Source organism: Cyanistes caeruleus, chromosome 31 (genome assembly GCF_971803275.1).
Source record: "Cyanistes caeruleus chromosome 31, bCyaCae1.hap1.1, whole genome shotgun sequence".
Taxonomy (NCBI): Eukaryota; Metazoa; Chordata; class Aves; order Passeriformes; family Paridae; genus Cyanistes; species Cyanistes caeruleus.
In genome coordinates, this window is record NC_141731.1 from 3,167,183 (window position 1) to 3,184,440 (window position 17,258).

Here is a 17,258-nt window from a genome sequence, read left to right on the forward strand (position 1 = left end):
ACTCTCAGATGGAATTTTAAGAATACAAAACCTGTGTCTGGGTTAGGTGGACGAATGGGGATACAATTTAACATCATAATCAACGCAGGACACACGCCCACTGTGCTTTCCAGCTGCTTTGCTCCAGCTCCCCCCAAATCACCACGAATTCCACTGAACTGAAACAAATCCAAATCCTCGTGGGTCGGGACAAGGGCAGGGAGAGGTCACTCAGGGATCACCATCAGGGCCACAACAGCCCGACATGGGGAAATGCACTGAATTTAGGACTGAGCAAATCAGACCAGGAGAATGAGGATTAAAATCAATCTTGAGAAACACCTCCTCCCGCTCCTGAACTTTTCTGTCCGGGCCGCTGCTCGCGGGGCACAGAGAGGGGCCCGGCCGTGTCCCTCCAAACCTTCCTGGGAATCAGCCCAGAGCACTCAGCCTTCCTTGTGCCCATCCCTGGGGCCCCTTGTCCCTCCCAGTGGCTCCCGTGGCTCTCCCAGTCCATCCCAGCCTCTCCCAGTCCATCCCAGTCACTCCCAGTGACGCCGCCTGTCCATCTCGCCCCTCCGTGGATCTGCCGCCCCTCAGCCAATCAGAGCGCGTCTCTCTGATGACTCATCAGTTGCCGGGCAGATCCACAGAGCCGAGAGCCCCGCGCTGGACTCGGCCACCCAGTGCCGCGCACTTCATTCCCAGTCCCGCCCAGTGCCACCACAGTCCCTCCCAGTGCCACCACAGTCCCTCCCAGTGCCACCACAGTCCCGCCCAGTGCCACCACAGTCCCTCCCAGTGCCACCACAGTCCCGCCCAGTGCCACCACAGTCCCTCCCAGTGCCACCACAGTCCCTCCCAGTGCCACCACAGTCCCGCCCACTCCTTTTTAGCCATTCCCAGTCTATTCCTAGTTCATTCTCACTTCACTCCCAGACCTCCACGCCCTCATCCAGTGTCCCAGTATCCACTCTCATCTCTTTCAGTGCCATCCCAGTCCTTGCCAGTCCATTCCCAGTCCCTCTCAATGCCACACAACTCGTCTCCCATCTCTCCCAGTGCCCATCCCAGCGTGTCCATCTCGCTGGTGCCCTCCAGCTCCCAGCCCGGCCCCGGCCGCCTGCTCTGCTCCCTGATGGATTTCTCCCCTGCCCACATCCAGCTGAGCTGCTCCCAGGGCCAGCAGCAGCTCTCGGGCCACGTGCTGGCCACTGCCGTGCTCCCCAGCGGGGACTGGAGCCAGCAGCTCCTGGTGCTGCTGGAAACCGCCCCCGGCAATGCGGGCTCAGCTCCAGCGGCCAGGTGGAGCACGGCAGCCTGGAGCACCCCCTGAGCCGGCACTGGGGCACGGCCCGGCCCCCACAGCGCCGGGGGCAGCGGGGGAGGCACTGGGGGGGCCCAGAGGGGGATTGGGGGGTGCTGGGAGGAACTGGGAGGGAGTTTGAGATAGACTGGTTTAAACTGGGGAAGGGATTGAGGTGCTTAGGATGGCTGGGAAGGGGATTAAAGGATATTGGGGAGGGTGGGATGAGGTTCTGGGGGTCCTGGTGGACACTGGGTGGGAGTTTGGGGGTGCTGGGTGTCACTGGGAGGGATTTGAGTGAGCCTGGAGGAGCTGGAAGGAGATTGGGCATTGGAAAGCAGGGATTGGGATGAGGTTGGTTGTGCTGGGCAGAGACTGGGAGGAGTCTTGATGAGTCCTGGTGGGGCTGGGAAGGGACTGGGAGAGGGTCTGGGGGTCCTGGGGCAGTGGGGGGAAATTGGGAGGGGGCTGTGGGATCCTGAGAGGAACAGGAGGGGCTCTGCTGGGTCCTGGGGAGGCTGGGAAGAGACTGGCAGTGATTTACCAAAATAGCAATATTGATCCAGTATCAACATCAATCTGTTAATGGACAAAAAACCTCTCCAACAGTTTAAAGTTACACAGTGGATGTTTAATCACAGCACTGGGTGAGGGCGGGAGTCACCCCTTAATACGCACTGCAAGTTGACAAAAGATTCCAGTGTGAATTTATTTACAATAGTCTTGAATATCCAAAATACTAATACATATTAATACTAATACATATGCATAATGCTAACACTTCCCATTCCCCACTTTGGATTAAAATGCACTGTAATCAGTTTAAAATGTCATTACAACTGCGTGGTTGGCTCCCCAGTTTGAGGAGGGGGTCGTTTTGGTGCGGAGGAGTCATCAGGAGATGAAGGAAAACCGCTCTTCCTCACTCTCACCTTTCTACCTTTACAATGGTTGACATTACAAATGACATTTGGTACAACTCCAGTTTCCTCCCTTGTGACTTTTAAATGGGTTTCCAGATGTAAGGTCTGTGATCTTCCTGAACCCGTTTATCACTTTCTCTTTTCTCATTATAAGCACAGCTAAACAAACATACAATGACAAGTAATTTTTTACCTAAGTCCGAGATTCATTATCTCAAATCCTGCTTCTCACTTAATCATTAACTCTAACTAGCTCCAGCAAGGCTTGTCTCTAGCTGAGATCTCCAAATTTTCTAAAATACCTAATTTTTTAAAATTAGTTAGTCCAAAGGAGGTTCCAGAGGGTCCTGGGCAGGCTGGGGGAGACTAGGAGGGTCCTTTGAGGTACCTGTGGGGTCTCTGAGAGGTTTTGGGGGTCCTGCCCTCTGCGGTTGCCCCAGGGACGCCATGAAATGCCACCTGCATTAAGATGCTGACGGAGATTGGAGTCTCCATGTTGGGTTTCGTCTTCCTGGTTCTGGGGCTCAGCATCTACCTGAGCAAGAATGTGAGACAGGGTCCCTAAGTTTGGATATCCCCTCCCCCAAAGCATGTGTGTTCCCTCAGGGTCCCCATGCCCGGTGTCACCCCCTTTCCTTTGCCAACAGAGCTCCTGAGGCAGCGACAAAAGGTTCTCTAGGATTGAAAGTCAACAAATCCAGTCTCCTCAAGGAATTCCCATTGTTGGTCTGTATCCTGATGGATTTTCATTCCCCTGCTTTCATCCAGGTGCCCACAGGGAGCCAGGAAGATGTGGAGCCTCCCAGCCAGGTGTCTTCCCAACACGCATCACCAGGACCACGGATCACCAGGGCTCTGCCCAACGGGGGTCACTGGGGATCATCCAACGCCCATCCTCCCATGGGGGATGGAGCTGGAGCAGCGCACGAAGCTCTTCCTGCACTCGGGGCACTCGCAGGGCTTCCCTTACTGGTGCCTCCGTTGGTGTTGGGTCAAGTGAGAGCTCTGTGAGAAGCTCTTCCCACACTGGGGACACTCGTAGGGCCTCTCCCCACTGTGGATGCGCCGGTGGAGAGTGAGGGTGGAGTTGTCCTTGAAGCCCTTCCCGCAGTCGGGGCAGCGGAAGGGCCTCTCGTCTGTGTGAATCCGCTCATGTCTGATGACAGTGGAGCTGCACTGAAACCTCTTCCCACACTCGGTACACTCATAGGGCCTCTCCCCAGTGTGGATGAGCTGGTGTTTTCTCAGGTCAGAGCTCCACCCAAAGCTTTTCCCACATTCCAAGCAGGCGTAGGGCCGTTCCCCAGTGTGGATCACCTGGTGTGCCCTCAGGTTGGACCTCTTGCTGAAGCACTTCCCACATTTTCCACACTCGTAGGGCTTTTCCCCAGTGTGGATCCTCTGGTGTTCCCTCAGGTAGGAGATGTAGCTGAAGCTCATCCCACATTCCCCACACTTGTAGGGCTTTTCCCCAGTGTGAATCACCTGGTCCTGGATCAGCTCGCACCTGTACCTGAAACCCTTCCCACATTCCAAGCAGTTGCAGGGCTTCTCCCCACCATGAGGCTTCTCCCCCAGCTCTGAGCTCTGGCTGGATCTCTGGCCATGTTCCTGGTATAGGGGGGATCTTTCCTCCTCGCAGCTCCCTGGGCTGGGTTTGCAGACCCTTCTCATGCGGCTTCTCCAGGGCTTTTCCACCTCCTCCATCCAGCCACGGCTTAGGAATGAAAAATCCTGGTTTGGGGGAAAAAACAAGGGAAGAGCACTTTGGGCTGGGGGTACCTCCTTGCCCAAGGTGCTCTCAGGAAGTCACTGGGCATCTTGTGTCTGAAAGAACCTCCAGGACACCAAGATTCAGCACCAACATCCTCCAAACATCAAAAGAGATCAAAAACTTCCAAAACACCAAAATGCTGATATCCTCCGAAAATAGAAAGATTCAGCCCCCACAAAAAAACAAAGCACCAACATTTAGCCCAATAAAGCTCAGATACACCGAGATTCAGCCCCGGGAAAATCGTGCATCTCCCTGCCCGGGCACTCGCTGCATGGGGGGTGAGGGGGGCAGTGAGGCCGGGCCGGAGCAGGGGGTGCCTGAGAGAGGCCCCGAGCCCGGCAGAAGCCCCTGCACGGCCATGCAAGTGGCTCCTGGCCGCACTCGGGGATCCCCCTGGCCATCCCCGCTGGAGCAGCCTGGTCCTGAGGGACTCTGGCCCCTGCGAGGGACCCCAGGCTGCAGCAGGACAAGGATTCCTGGCCCTCAGGGGGAGGCAGTGACATGAGCTGACTGTGACCCCCATCCCTGTGCCTCTGGGCGGGGAGGGGGACGGAGAGGGGCACAAAGTTAAGCCCGGGAAGGAGGGACAGCTGGGGGGAAGATGGATTTCCGTAGGAATTACTTTACTTCTCGTTTTCTTGTTCTGACATGTTGGATAATAAATTCAATTAATTTTCCCAAGTCAGGTGTGCTGTGCCCGTGACCAAGGATTGAACTGTCCCCACCCTCATCCCGACCCCCGAGCCTTTCCTTGTGTGTTCGGCTCCCCGCCCGGGACAGGAAGGAGAGTCACAAAGTTTTGGCCTCGCTCCGGCATGCCCTGCTCCATCCCGGACTCACCCCCAGCTCGCAGCGCCCTCAGCTCCCGGGCACCCCGAGCTCCCGGCGCTTCAGCGCAGCGGCGCTTCCTTGGCCTCCTGCCCGGGCCGGGCCCAGCGCCGGGGCCGCTCCTCAGCCCAGGGGGCCGAGAAATGGCCGAGATCAGCCCAAGGCAGGCGAGCCCGTGCCGTGTGCAGAGCCCGCCGCTGGCTGCGATTGGCTGCTGCTGCCGTCACTCGTGGTTCTGGCGCGCGCTGATTGGGCAGAGCGGGAACAAGCCCAACCCCGCTGCCGCCCCCAGCGCGGCCGTGGGGCAGGAGAGCCGCCATTGCCGGAGCGTCTGTGCGGGCCCGGCAGCGGCGGCAGCAGCGGCCGGAGCCCGGTGAGGCGGCGGCGGAGCTCGGAGGCGGCCCCGGCCATCGCAGGTGGGAGCCGCGCTCGGTTCTGCGGGGGCTCGGGGCTCGCTGCGGGCCCGGGAGGGGGCGGCAGGGGGCTGTGGCGGGTGGCTTGTGCCGTGGCCGGCCCGTGTTGGCCCTGGGCTGAGGGCGCTGCGGGAGCGGCTGCCCGCGGTCTCCTTGCCGCTGGGGCCTCGGCAGGAGCCGGTGCCGGAGCAGCGCTGGCTCGTCCCGCTTCGTGTCGGGAGGCCGGAGGTGGCTTCGCTGGGCCCGGGGCCGGGCGGGAAGATTCCCGGCGCCAGAGGTTTGTGTGGCCCAAGGAGCCAGAGGAGTGGTGTGCAAGTGACTTTATTGCTGCCCAAAGGGAGAGGCCATGGGGCATTTGCCGTGCGCTCTCTCCAGTTGTTGGAGGACGCGGCCTCGTTTTTGTCCTGATTTTCCCGGCCGCATGTCCCTGTCCCTTTGCCCAACACTGGCCGAGGTGCTTGGAAGGTTCAGCCTTCCCGATCCGCCTGCTGCATGTCCTTTTTGTATAACACCCGATATTCCTGTCTCTGTGAAGTGTTTGTTCTTCTGGAAGTTCAGGAATGTAGCGGGACTTGGTCTGAACAGCAGTCCTTGTCAATTAGTAACATTTTCTGAAACTGGTGATTTCTCCCATTGCTTCCTTATGTACAAGTCCCTGGCCCTATCTCCAAGCAGATTTTCTCATGGTCTCTGTTTTTTCTTCCTGGGTGTTCTTTGTTTTTGGGGTTGCTCTCAGTGCCCTCATTCTCTGTCCTTTTGTAGCCGTTTGTGGCTCAGGAGGCCTGGCTGCCACCTGCATCCCCTTGCTCAGCTGCTGAATGAGCTGCACTCAGCAAGGTGTGGTGCATGGTAAAAAGATGAGAGTTGCTGTAGCACATGAGAGGAGAAACAGCATTTGTTTAACCCATGGTCTGCGAGGGAACCACAAAAGTGTGTCCCATTCCCATCCTTTCCAGGTCAAGTATATGAGCTGCTTTGGTATTTCCTTTGTTATCTGTTTTACTACTTTTCCATTGCCATCTGTTTTCCATCAGCAGTTTGAGTTACGTAACTTTTCCCAAACCTCTCCTTTTTCTACTAAAAGGTAATCTGATCCCATCCCATGGTGAAATGTTGTGTTCCTCATCTGAGTGGATTGGTTGGGGGGAAGGTCAGGAGCTGGAGCTGTGTGGTTGGTTATTATTTCAATGGCATCCTGTAATCTAATTATCCCATTGAAATGAGAAATGGTTTCTCTGGTACCTGATGTGAATTCATCAGGGTTCCCAGGGTCTGGTCCATGGTGTTGCAGGATTTGTTCTGGTGGTCGTTCATCTTTTCCCCATTTCTGGGTGCTCCCTCTAGCCAGGGCTGCATCAATTGTCAGCTTTTCTCTCATGAAATCATCACATACGTGGATTCCCAACTGATTTCCCTGAACTTGTGGCAGCAAATAAACCCCAATGGTCTGATACCCAAAGCCCCTGGGCCATTGTGCAGGCTTTGGGCCATCAGTGTTCATTTGCATTTCTAAAGCTCCTCTCCTGGCTACCTGGAACAAAGCTTCTCTTTCTGGGCAGCTGGGGGTGATTCAAGTGTTCTCCCCACTTCCCTGCTGGTGCCTTCTTTGCCGATTTTCTTTTTTTGACAAAAAAAATATTCTATTAGTGGTTTACGAGTTAAAGGGCCACCTTTTAAGCTTTTCTAGTTTTTCAAAATACATCTTAAATGTGAACATAAGATAACCCATACCATCCTTTTGCCATCAGTATGGGCCACATACAAACATAAAAAGAGAAATTACAAAGCAATCAAGTATTTTCTTTTTATTCAACTAGGACTAAAAACTGATTCTCACAACACTGGCCCAAACAGAACCCACAATATGGAAATAAAATTATTATGAAAAAATATTCTAATGGTGTAATCCCTTCACTGAAACTGTGAAAAGCAAAAACTCTTCAACAATGTCTTTAGAGAAATAAGGCATTACTTGATTCTGGCCGGAATGTGCAACAGGAATAATTTCATGCACACTTAGGCTGGGTGTGCAGAGAAAATCATCCCATGACACATGAGTTTGACTAATTTTTTCCTAAATTTATACATTCTGACCCCATAGAAATCCATTGGTTTAATGTTCATTGGTTTCAAGGTGTGGAGTTGTTAGGATTTGGTTTCCTGTTGCACCGGGATTTCTGTGCCTCTGATGTGAATTAGGTGGGCACTCCTGGATTTTCTGCTCAGCCTTTTCCAGACCAGGTGTCTCCAGCTGTGCCTGGGGCAGTGTCTGGGGTAAGATGTTGGTTGATGTTTGCTGCTGGGTGTTGATGTTTTGTTGCTGGTCGTTATCTTGGGGGGAATCTTTTGGGCTATTCCCAGTCTGTTGAGATGTTAATTTCATCTCTGCTGAGTGGTGGAACATCCCTTAAAAAAACCTTTAAATTTCCTTTCCCCAAGGCAAAGGCAAACCAAGTCCCTTTAGAGAAATAAGATTTGAAGCCATTTTCAAGTTGGTCTATTTTGCCAGCAGCTAATCCCAGGCAGGGCAGAGTGTGAGTGTCATTGAGAGGCAGAGTGGAATTGTCCCGGTGCCTTCCCCAGCAGCTGTGGCGAGGGCAGGCACAGAAAGGCCTGAAGCTGCAAGAGTGAGAGCAAGGATTGTCCCGCAGTGGCTGGAGATGGCAAAGGAGGGTGGCCAGGCCGAGGATTTGAGCAGAGGATCTGTGGGCAGGCCCAGGGGCTTCCCCCGCTGGGGAGCCCTGGCTGCTGCTGCGTTGCCTTCAGTGCAGGCTCAGGGGTGGCCTGTTTAATATTCCCTTGCAATTCAGATTTCTGAGTGTGGAAGAGCCATGGCTGGGGCATCAATCATTTTATTATTTTCATTTTGTTAAGTTTTGTTCTCTTTCTTATGTCCACCCCATAACATTGAGGCTATCTGGGGATTAAAAGTTCACACAATGTTCTGGCTAGAAGAGAGAATCCTCAATCCAGCTCCTGCAATTCCCTGTTAATTGTAAGAATTGCTGCAGCTCCATTTTAGTCCAGGGTCACATTATTTCTGAGATTTCCTGGACCCTCTCAGGGTCAATACAAGACAAAGCTTCTGTCAATATAGGTCCCAAATATTTAACCATTTTCTCTACCATTTGCCCTTTCTTTTTTTTCAGATACTCAAAGCTGTTTTTTAGCCTGAAATGAAGCCATTTCACAGAGGCTTCCTCTGCCTCTTCTCCTTGTCCTCCTGACTGGATCAAGTCATCCACATCCTGCATTAAGCCAGTCCCTGGGGGTGAGGTCAATTCCTTTGGTATTTCCTGCAAGGCTTGCCCCAATCAGGCCGGTGCTTCCGAGCATCCCTGCAGAAGGACCGTCCATGTCTTGAGCATTTTCCCTTCTACCTCTTGTTGCCAGCCCAAGGCAGAATTGTGTTTGCATCCTCTGGAAGTGGGCAGATCCCCAGAAAGCATCTTTTGCATCAAGTTGTGAATGGCAGCAGTGTGAGGAGGGCACCTGGTTGAGGCTGGTGTAAGGATCTGAGAGTGTGGGGTGTCTCGGTTTCATCATCTCATTTCTTCTTCTTGGGTCCTGCAGCATTCTGTGGATTCCATTGGATTTCTTGTTTGGCAGGATAGGAGCATTCTAGGGAGCCATCCCTGGCTCCCCAAGCCGTGCCTTGAGCAGGACTCCCAGACAGGCTGTGAGCCCTTCCTTCCCTCCCTTGGAACAGGGGATTGCTTTTCGACACCTCTTGTCCTGGTTGCTTCAGGGAAATTTGGAGAGGCTCCATATCTAATTTTGCCAGTTTCTCTGGGTCTGCCCACACTTGTGGGTTCACTTCAGCCATGGCTCTGCCAGACATTTGACACAGAGGTACAACAGAACCAGCCTCTGTATCACCTTTTGCAACATTAATCTGCATTCCCCGTTTAGCCATCAAATCCCTTCCCAGTAAATTACAATCACAACTGTGAGCAAAGAAAAATTCCTGCATTTTAAACCCATCCTCCACATCTGCTAATAGTGGCTGAATAAAAGTCAACTACTCATCTTTCTCACTTAGTGCCTTATTAATTAAAATATACCTTAACAATTTTCCCCCTTAGGTGTGAGGTTCTGAGTGGATAGAGAGGCCCCTGTGTCCATCAGGAAAGGTCTCCTCTGGATCCAGCCCCACCCTGAATGTTCCCAAGGGCTGCAGTGTGGTGGGTCCCTGGTGGAATGGGAGCTGTGCCACCGCTAAGAATGCGTGTCCATCAAGGGCTGGACTTGCTGGTGCTGAGGGTGCTGCTGTCTGTGCTTGCAGTGTCCTTGTGCCCTGCAGCTGGAAGGCTGATTCCTTGCCAGGGGCTGTTTGGGTGGGCTGTGCCCTGGCCAGGAGGGCAATGCCTGTGCCAGGTGCTTGTGGCCGAGGGTGTCCCCTGGGTGCTGGGGCCCCCTTGGGCCCTGGGCTTGATCCCTCAGGGGCTGTAGGAAGTGTGCCATGGCCTTTGCCTTCAGCTTGGCCTTTTGCTCATCCCTTGCTGCATTCAGCTGCTGAGCCTTTGTGAGCAAGTGCTGCAGGGGCTTCTTCTGTCGCTGCTGCAGCCCCCCTCAGTGCCTGTGGGTGCTCATCCTGTGGCAGCTGCTGAGCTTTCTGCAAAATCCTTCCTGTCTCCAGGGACCCAGCAGGAAATGCTTAAAAGATCATGTGGATCCTTGCAGGTCTAATCGCCATTTGTGAGCTGTTCCTTCCTCGTGCTGGCTGTGCTGAGGCTCCCCTCCCCAGCCCGTATCCCAGAGCCGGTCCCTGTCCTGCCGCAGTGTCCAAAGGCGGCCCCCCCGGCGGGCAGGGCCGGCAGCTCCACGGGGCCGGGCAGCGGCCGGGGCGTCCCGCAGCCTCCTGGGGGCCGGGGGCCACTGCCGGCCCTGCCCGGGGGGTGCTGGGCTCAGGCAGCGCCCGGCGCTGAGCCCCGGCTGCCCCACAGCCCCGGCCCGGCCCCACAGCTCCCCACAGGCCCCCAGCCCGTGCTCCCGGTGCCGCAGCTCTGCGCCCGCTCCTGCCGCTCCCAGCTCAGAGAAACCCCCTGAAATCCTCACCTCCTTGTTTTCCTGTCCTGGAAAACTGGGATACAAAGGATCTGAGTAAGCAAGCAAATTTGGAGGATGAGACCCTTCTGAAACACATCCCAATCCTCAGTATTTTTCTCTTCCTCTTTTCCATTATCCTTTTTCTTATCCCATGGATTCCTCCTCCTGCTTCTTGCCTTAAGCACATTCCTGCACACTCCCCTTCAGCCAATCCCTTCCCAACACACCAACACCATCCATCCCCTGTTGTCTAAATCCCTTCTGGACTTCCCTTCTTGCCCCCCTGGGTGTCCATGTCCTTAATTCCCTCTGGGAGAATGTGCAAACGACCTCCACATGCTCCCAAGGGACCCTTGAGAGATATTTTGGGATCCTCATCCCTTTTGCTGGGACCCCATTGTGGCTTTCCCTTTTGTCCCCTCCCTGGGTGCCCTGCCATGTTCACTCCCTGAAGATGCCACTGTAGTCACTGCTGAGATTTTCAGTGCTCTCTCCCTGCCGACTCTTGAGAGCCGCCCTGATCCGTCCCTCGTCTGTCTCCTGCTCACTCTCGGGTACCCAATCAATGCCCGGTGCCGCCGCCAGCCGAGGGAGCCGATCCCCCAAACTGGGTGAGGCCCCTTCAGCTGCACTCACTGCCCGCCGGCCCGGACGGTGGAAGGAATTGCGGAGGAGCCCCAAGGTGTGTGGAAAAATTGACATCCCCAGAGGTTTCTGTCCACAAGGAAGACAGAGGAGTCCTGTAACAGTAATTTCATTCATAAAAATAGGGCGAGGCCATGGGACATTTCCCATGGGGTCTCTCCAATTATTGGAGGACACAGCCTCCTTTTCATCCTAATTTTCTTGGTCACATCTCCCTCTCCCTTTCCCCATTGGCTGAAGTCCTGGAGAGGCACAGACTTCCCAATGCACCTCCCACATACCCCCTTAATATGTACCTCACTTTTGTATAGCTAAGGATATTGATGGCTGTGTTAAGTCTTTGTTGTTCTTCTGGAAGTTGATGAATTTAGCAGGACCTTGGCTGAACAGCAGTCTGTGTCATCAATTAATAACATTTTGTGCAGCTGATGGCTCCTCCTGTCACTTCCTTATGTCCACGTCCCTGGCCCTATGTGCAGTGAGGTTGAGGGGATCAGTTTGTGAAGAGGCTTTGTTGTTGTTCCTTTGCTGGGGTTGCCCCGTTTTGGGGCCATCCCCCCTGGAGCAGGGTGTCCCCCCTTGGTGCAGGCGCAGGGCTCAGGCAGGGCTGAGCCAATCAGAGCGCGCGGCGCTGATGACTCATCAGTGTCCAGGCAGAGCCGCAGCTGCCAGCGTTCCCCAGCTGGATCCCAGCTGCGCCCCTCCCCCCCGGGCCTTGGCGCCCCCCTGGAGGGGAATTTGGGGAGGTGGGAGGGGGGAGCGCCAAGGCCGGCCCCCCCCGCGCTGTGGTGGCGGGAGCGGCTGCAGTGGGGAGCGAGTGCGGGCGGAAGCGGCCGAGAGCCCAGCGCTGCCCCAGGCCGAGCTGGCCCAGCTGCATCCGTGCCCCTGCGGTGGGATGCTGTGGGACTGGGGGGGAAGAGGGAGGCGGCAGTGGGTGCTGGGCCTGGGGGCAGGAGGAGAAGGGAAGGAGAAGCAGGGTTGAAGAACAAAACGGTCTAAGGATTCACGTGGGAGGAGCAGGTGCAGGAGGAGGAGAAATAGTAGGAGGAAGAGGAGTGGGAGGAAGAGTAGGGCCACAGGAGGAGGTGGGAGAGAAGGAAGAGGAAGCAGGACAACGTTCCATTCTCCCTGTATGTGCAGTTCCAGGAGTGTTGCCCTGGAGGTGACTGGGGAGGGGATCCACGATTTTGATGGGGCTGAATCTTGGTGTTTCTGAACTTTTTTGGGCTAAATATTGGTGCTTTGTTTTTTTGCAGGGGCCGAATCTTTGTATTCTGGAGGGGGTTTTTCCTGAATTTGGTGTTTGGGTAGTTTTTCATCATTGTTTTCTTGTTTAAGCTGAATCTTGGTGCTTTGCTTTGTTACAGACACAAGATGCCCAATGACTTCCTGAGATGAACTTGGGCATGGAGGAACCCCCAGTCCAAGGCGCTCTCCTCTCCTTTTCCTCCTAACCAGGAATTTTCATTCCCAAACTGTGTCCAGATGGCAGAGGAGGAGAAAAAGCCCCAGAGATCCTGCATGAGGAGGGGCTGGAAACCCAGTCCAGGGAGCTGCGAGGAGGAAAGATCCCCCCAGTGCCAGGAACACGGCCAGAGATCCAGCTGGAGCTCAGAGCTGGGGGAGAAGCCCCACAAGTGCTTGGAATGTGGGAAGGGCTTCAGAAAGAGATCCCACCTGATCGAGCACCAGAGGATCCACACTGGTGAAAAGCCCTATGGGTGTGGAGAATGTGGGAAGAGCTTCAGCCAGAGCTCCAGCCTGAGGAATCACCAGAAGATCCACATGAGAGAACAACACTATGAGTGTGGGAAATGTGGGAAGAGCTTCAGAAATATCTCTGACCCGATGAGACACCAGGTGATCCACACAGGGGAACGGCCCTACACCTACTTGGAATGTGGGAAGAGCTTTGGGTGGAGCTCCAACCTGAGGAAACACCAGCGCATCCACACTGGGGAGAGGCCCTATGAGTGTCCTGAGTGTGGGAAGAGGTTTCAGACCAGCTCCAATGTCCTCAAACATGAGCGGATTCACACAGACGAGAGGCCCTTCCGCTGCCCCGACTGCGGGATGAGCTTCAAACGCAACTCCCACCTCATCAGGCACCGGCGCATCCACACTGGGGAGAGGCCCTACGAGTGTCCCCAGTGTGGGAAGAACTTCTCACGGAGCTCTAACTTGACCCGACACCAACGTAGGCACCAGTAAGGGAAGCCCTGCGAGTGCCCCGAGTGCGGGAAGAGCTTCGTGCGCTGCTCCAGCTCCATCCCCCATGGGAGGATGGGCGTTGGATGATCCCCAGTGACCCCCGTTGGGCAGAGCCCTGGTGATCCGTGGTCCTGGTGATGCGTGTTGGGAAGACACCTGGCTGGGAGGCTCCACATCTTCCTGGCTCCCTGTGGGCACCTGGATGAAACAGGGGAATGAAAATTCAACAGGATACAGAATGACAATGGGAATTGTTGACTTTGAATCTTCAAGAACCTTTTGCCTCAGGAGCTGTGTGGGCAGAGAAAAGGGGGTGACACCGGGCTTGGGGGCCCAGAGGTGAGCACAAACGCTCTGGGTGAGGGAGACACGACCCCAGAACCCTCCCTCACCTTCCTGCGCAGGCAGAAGCCGAGCCCCAGTGCCAAGAAGACGAAGCCCAACACTGAGACTCCAATCCCCATCAGCATCTTGCGTTGGGCAGCGTTTGATGGCGTCCCTGGGGCATCTGCAGAGGTCAGGACCCCCAAAACCTCTCACAGACACCCCAAGCCCCTCCAAGGACCCTCCCAGTCTCCCCCAGCCTACCCAGGACCCTCTGAAACCTCTGGAGTCACTAATTTTAAACAATTAAGAATTTTAGAAAAATTAGGGATCTTGGCTAGAGATAGGCCTTGCTGGAACTAGTTCGAGTTAATGATTAAGTGAGAAACAGGATTTGAGATAATGAATCTCGGACTTAGATAAAAAATTACTTTTCATTGTATGTTTGTTCAGCTGTGCTTATAATGAGAAAAGAGAAACTGATAAACGGGTTCAGGAAGATCACAGACCTTACATCAGGAAACCCATTTCCAAGTCACAAGGGAGGAAACTGGAGTTGTACCAAATGTCATTTGTAATGTCAACCATTGTAAAGGTAGAATGGTGAGAGTGAGGAAGAGCGGTTTTCCTTCATCCCTTGATGAACCCTCCTCACCAAAACGACCCCCTCCTCAAATTGGGGAGCCAACCATGCAGGCGTAATGACATTAAAATCATTACCATGAATTCTAATCCGAAGTGGAACATGGGAGGTGCTAGCATTATGCATATGCATTAGTATTAATATGTATTAGTATTTTGGATATTTAAGACTTTTGTAAATAAATAGACACTGGAATCTTTTGTCAACTTGCAGTGCGTATTAAGGGGTGACTCCCGCACTCGCCCAGTGCTGTGATTAAACATCCACTTTGTAACTTTAAACTGTTGGAGAGGTTTTTTGTCCATTAACAGATTGATGTTGATACTGGATCAATATCGCTATTTTGGTAAATCACTGCCAGTCTCTTCCCAGCCTCCCCAGGACCGAGCAGAGCCCCTCCTGTTCCTCTCAGGATCCCACAGCCCCCTCCCAATTTCTCCCCACTGCCCCTGGACCCCCAAACCCTCTCCCAGTCCCTTCCCAGGCCCACCAGGACTCATCAAGACTCCTCCCAGTCTCTTTCCAGCACAACCAACCTCATCCCAATCCCTGCTTTCCAATCCCCAATCTCCTTCCAGCCCCTCCAGGCTCACTCAAATCCCTCCCAGTGACACCCAGCACCCCCAAACTCCCTCCCAGGGTCCACCAGGACCCCCAGAACCCCATCCCACCCTCCCCAACATTCTTCAAACCCCTTCCCAGCCATCCTAAGCACCTCAATCCCTTCCCCAGTTTAAACCAGTCTATCTCTAACTCCCTCCCAGTTCCTCCCAGCACACCCCAATCCCCCTCTGGGCCCCCCCAGTGCCTCCCCCGCTGCCCCCGGCGCTGTGGGGGCCGGGCCGTGCCCCAGTGCCGGCTCAGGGGGTGCTCCAGGCTGCCGTGCTCCACCTAGCAGCTGGAGCTGAGCCCGCAATGCCGGGGGCGGTTTCCAGCAGCACCAGGAGCTGCTGGCTCCAGTCCCCGCTGGGGAGCACGGCAGTGGCCAACACGTGGCCCGAGAGCTGCTGCTGGCCCTGGGAGCAGCTCAGCTGGATGTGGGCAGGGGAGAAATCCATCAGGGAGCAGAGCAGGCGGCCGGGGCCGGGCTGGGAGCTGGAGGGCACCAGCGAGATGGACACGCTGGGATGGGCACTGGGAGAGAGTGGAGAGGAGTGGTGTGGCATTGGGAGGGACTGGGAATGGACAGGGAGGGACTGGGGTGGCACTGAAGAGATGAGAGTGGATACTGGGACACTGGAAGTAAGTGCGGAGGTCTGGGAGTAAAGTAGGAATGAACTCGGAGTAGACTGGGAATGGGCTAAAAAGGAGTGGAAGGGACTCTGGGTCCACAGGGCGGGACTGTGGTGGCACCGAGAGGGACTGTGGTGGCACTGGGAGGGACTGTGGTGGCACTGGGAGGGACTGTGGTGGCACTGGGCGGGACTGTGGTGGCACTGGGCGGGACTGGGAATGAAGTGCGCGGCACTGGGTGGCCGAGTCCAGCGCGGGGCTCTCGGCTCTGTGGATCTGCCCGGCAACTGATGAGTCACCAGAGAGACGCGCTCTGATTGGCTGAGGGGCGGCAGATCCACGGAGAGGCGAGATGGACAGGCGGGGTCACTGGGAGAGGCTGGGATGGACTGGGAGAGGCTGGGATGGACTGGGAGAGCCACGGCAGCCATTCAGAGGGACAAGGGGCCCCGGGGATGGGCACAAGGAAGCCTGAGGGCTCTGGGGTGATTCCCAGGGAGGTTTGGAGGGACAAGGCCGGGCCCCTCTCTGTGCCCCTCGAGCAGCGGCCCGGACAGAAAAGTTCAGGTGCGGGAGGAGGTGTTTCTCAAGATTGATTTTAATCCTCATTCTCCTGGTCTGATTTGCTCAGTCCTAAGTTCAGTTCATTTCCCCAGGTCGGGCTGTTGTGCCCCTGATGATGATCCCTGAGTGACCTCTCCCTGCCCTTGTCCCGACCCACGAGGATTTGGATTTGTTTCAGTTCAGTGGAATTCGTGGTGATTTGGGGGGAGCTGGAGCAAAGCAGCTGGAAAGCACAGTGGGCTTGACAGGGACTGAACCAGGGCAGGAGTTGGGGCTGCCTCGAGTGAGCTCTCACAGTGCGAACCTTCATGGGGTCTTTCTAAGGGAATTTTGTTGAAGTTTGACATTGATTATTAAAAAGCAGAGTCACAAGGGGCGCTCTGCTTTCAGCTTGAAATGAGGGGATGGAACGTGGGCACTGGGACTTCCATAACCTCAAGTTGTTCCTTGATGCTGGACACTTTAGCTTTGGCAATCTGAAGCCCTTCAGCAGCAATGTCTCTGCCACCCCCTGGTTTCTGGCTCAGACCCAGCTCACAGCTTGGACAAGGTCTGGGCTTTGTCCTCTTGAGCTTCGGGAGCCTCCCGGGAAGCACCAGCCCTCCCCAGCCCACCCTTGGGAGCACTTTTTCTTTTATCTCTGCTGACGATTTTATCCCCAAAACTGCCATGGGAACATTGTATCCAAGCACATCCTCCAGCGCTGCACTTTCCTCCTGTGAATTCCCTGTGCAGGGAATGTGTCTGTGCTTTTCCCTGCTCTGTTCACTGACAAACAACCCTGAGCCCGTGGGACTGTCAGAGCTCCTCCATGCCATGAAATCAGGTTGTGTTTCTTATGGCATGTTCTGGAGGAGCTTTTCTTGGTGTGTCTTGTGCTGCTGGAAATGACACAAGAGCCAGGAGGGAACAGAAGCTGCTGCTGCCCGTTGGCTCAGGGCCAGGGAACCAAGTTGTGCTCCCGGGCAGTTGGGCCCTGCTGGAAGCAGAGCCGCGTTTCCCTTGAGCAGCTCAAGCTTGTGACAGCTCCAAACAGGAAACCTCAGCAGAAAACTCTTCCTCCAAACTCAGCTGCTTTCCCTCCTGCAGCTGTTTGGGAAAGAGCCTCAAAGCACAGACTCTGCTGGGAGCCATTGGTGCATTTCCTCCCTCCCGGCAGCAGCAGCTCCTGAGCCCTTCACGGGCTCCTGGCCCTTCGCAAACCCTTCAGCTCCCTTGGAACTCTCAGCACTCACTAACATGTGCATTTCTTTCATATTTAAACTGCATTTAAACTTCTCTTTTTCTCTCCTCTCTATCTTTTTAATCTCCTCTTTATCTCCTTTAATCCTGTCAGCACCAGTAGGATGGGGATGGAGTCTTG

At 54.9% G+C, this 17,258-nt stretch overlaps 2 protein-coding genes across 2 annotated transcripts; one reads left to right on the top strand and one right to left on the bottom strand.

Moving 5' to 3' along the window:
• Positions 1–1,894: 1,894 nt before the first annotated feature.
• Positions 1,895–4,962, bottom strand: LOC147648729 (uncharacterized). Its single transcript, XM_086866584.1, has 2 exons — positions 4,826–4,962; positions 1,895–3,942 (listed from the first exon to the last, which is right to left on the bottom strand). The coding sequence occupies exon 2, from the start codon at positions 3,913–3,915 to the stop codon at positions 3,175–3,177; it is 741 nt and encodes a 246-aa protein (XP_086722710.1). The 5' UTR covers positions 3,916–3,942; positions 4,826–4,962; the 3' UTR covers positions 1,895–3,174.
• Positions 4,963–5,128: 166 nt separating this feature from the next.
• Positions 5,129–14,379, top strand: LOC147648730 (uncharacterized). The gene is made up of 2 exons (XM_086866596.1): positions 5,129–5,229; positions 12,288–14,379. Exon 2 carries the CDS (start codon positions 12,406–12,408, stop codon positions 13,129–13,131), a length of 726 nt encoding a protein of 241 aa, XP_086722722.1. The 5' UTR covers positions 5,129–5,229; positions 12,288–12,405; the 3' UTR covers positions 13,132–14,379.
• The last annotated feature ends 2,879 nt before the right edge of the window (positions 14,380–17,258 follow it).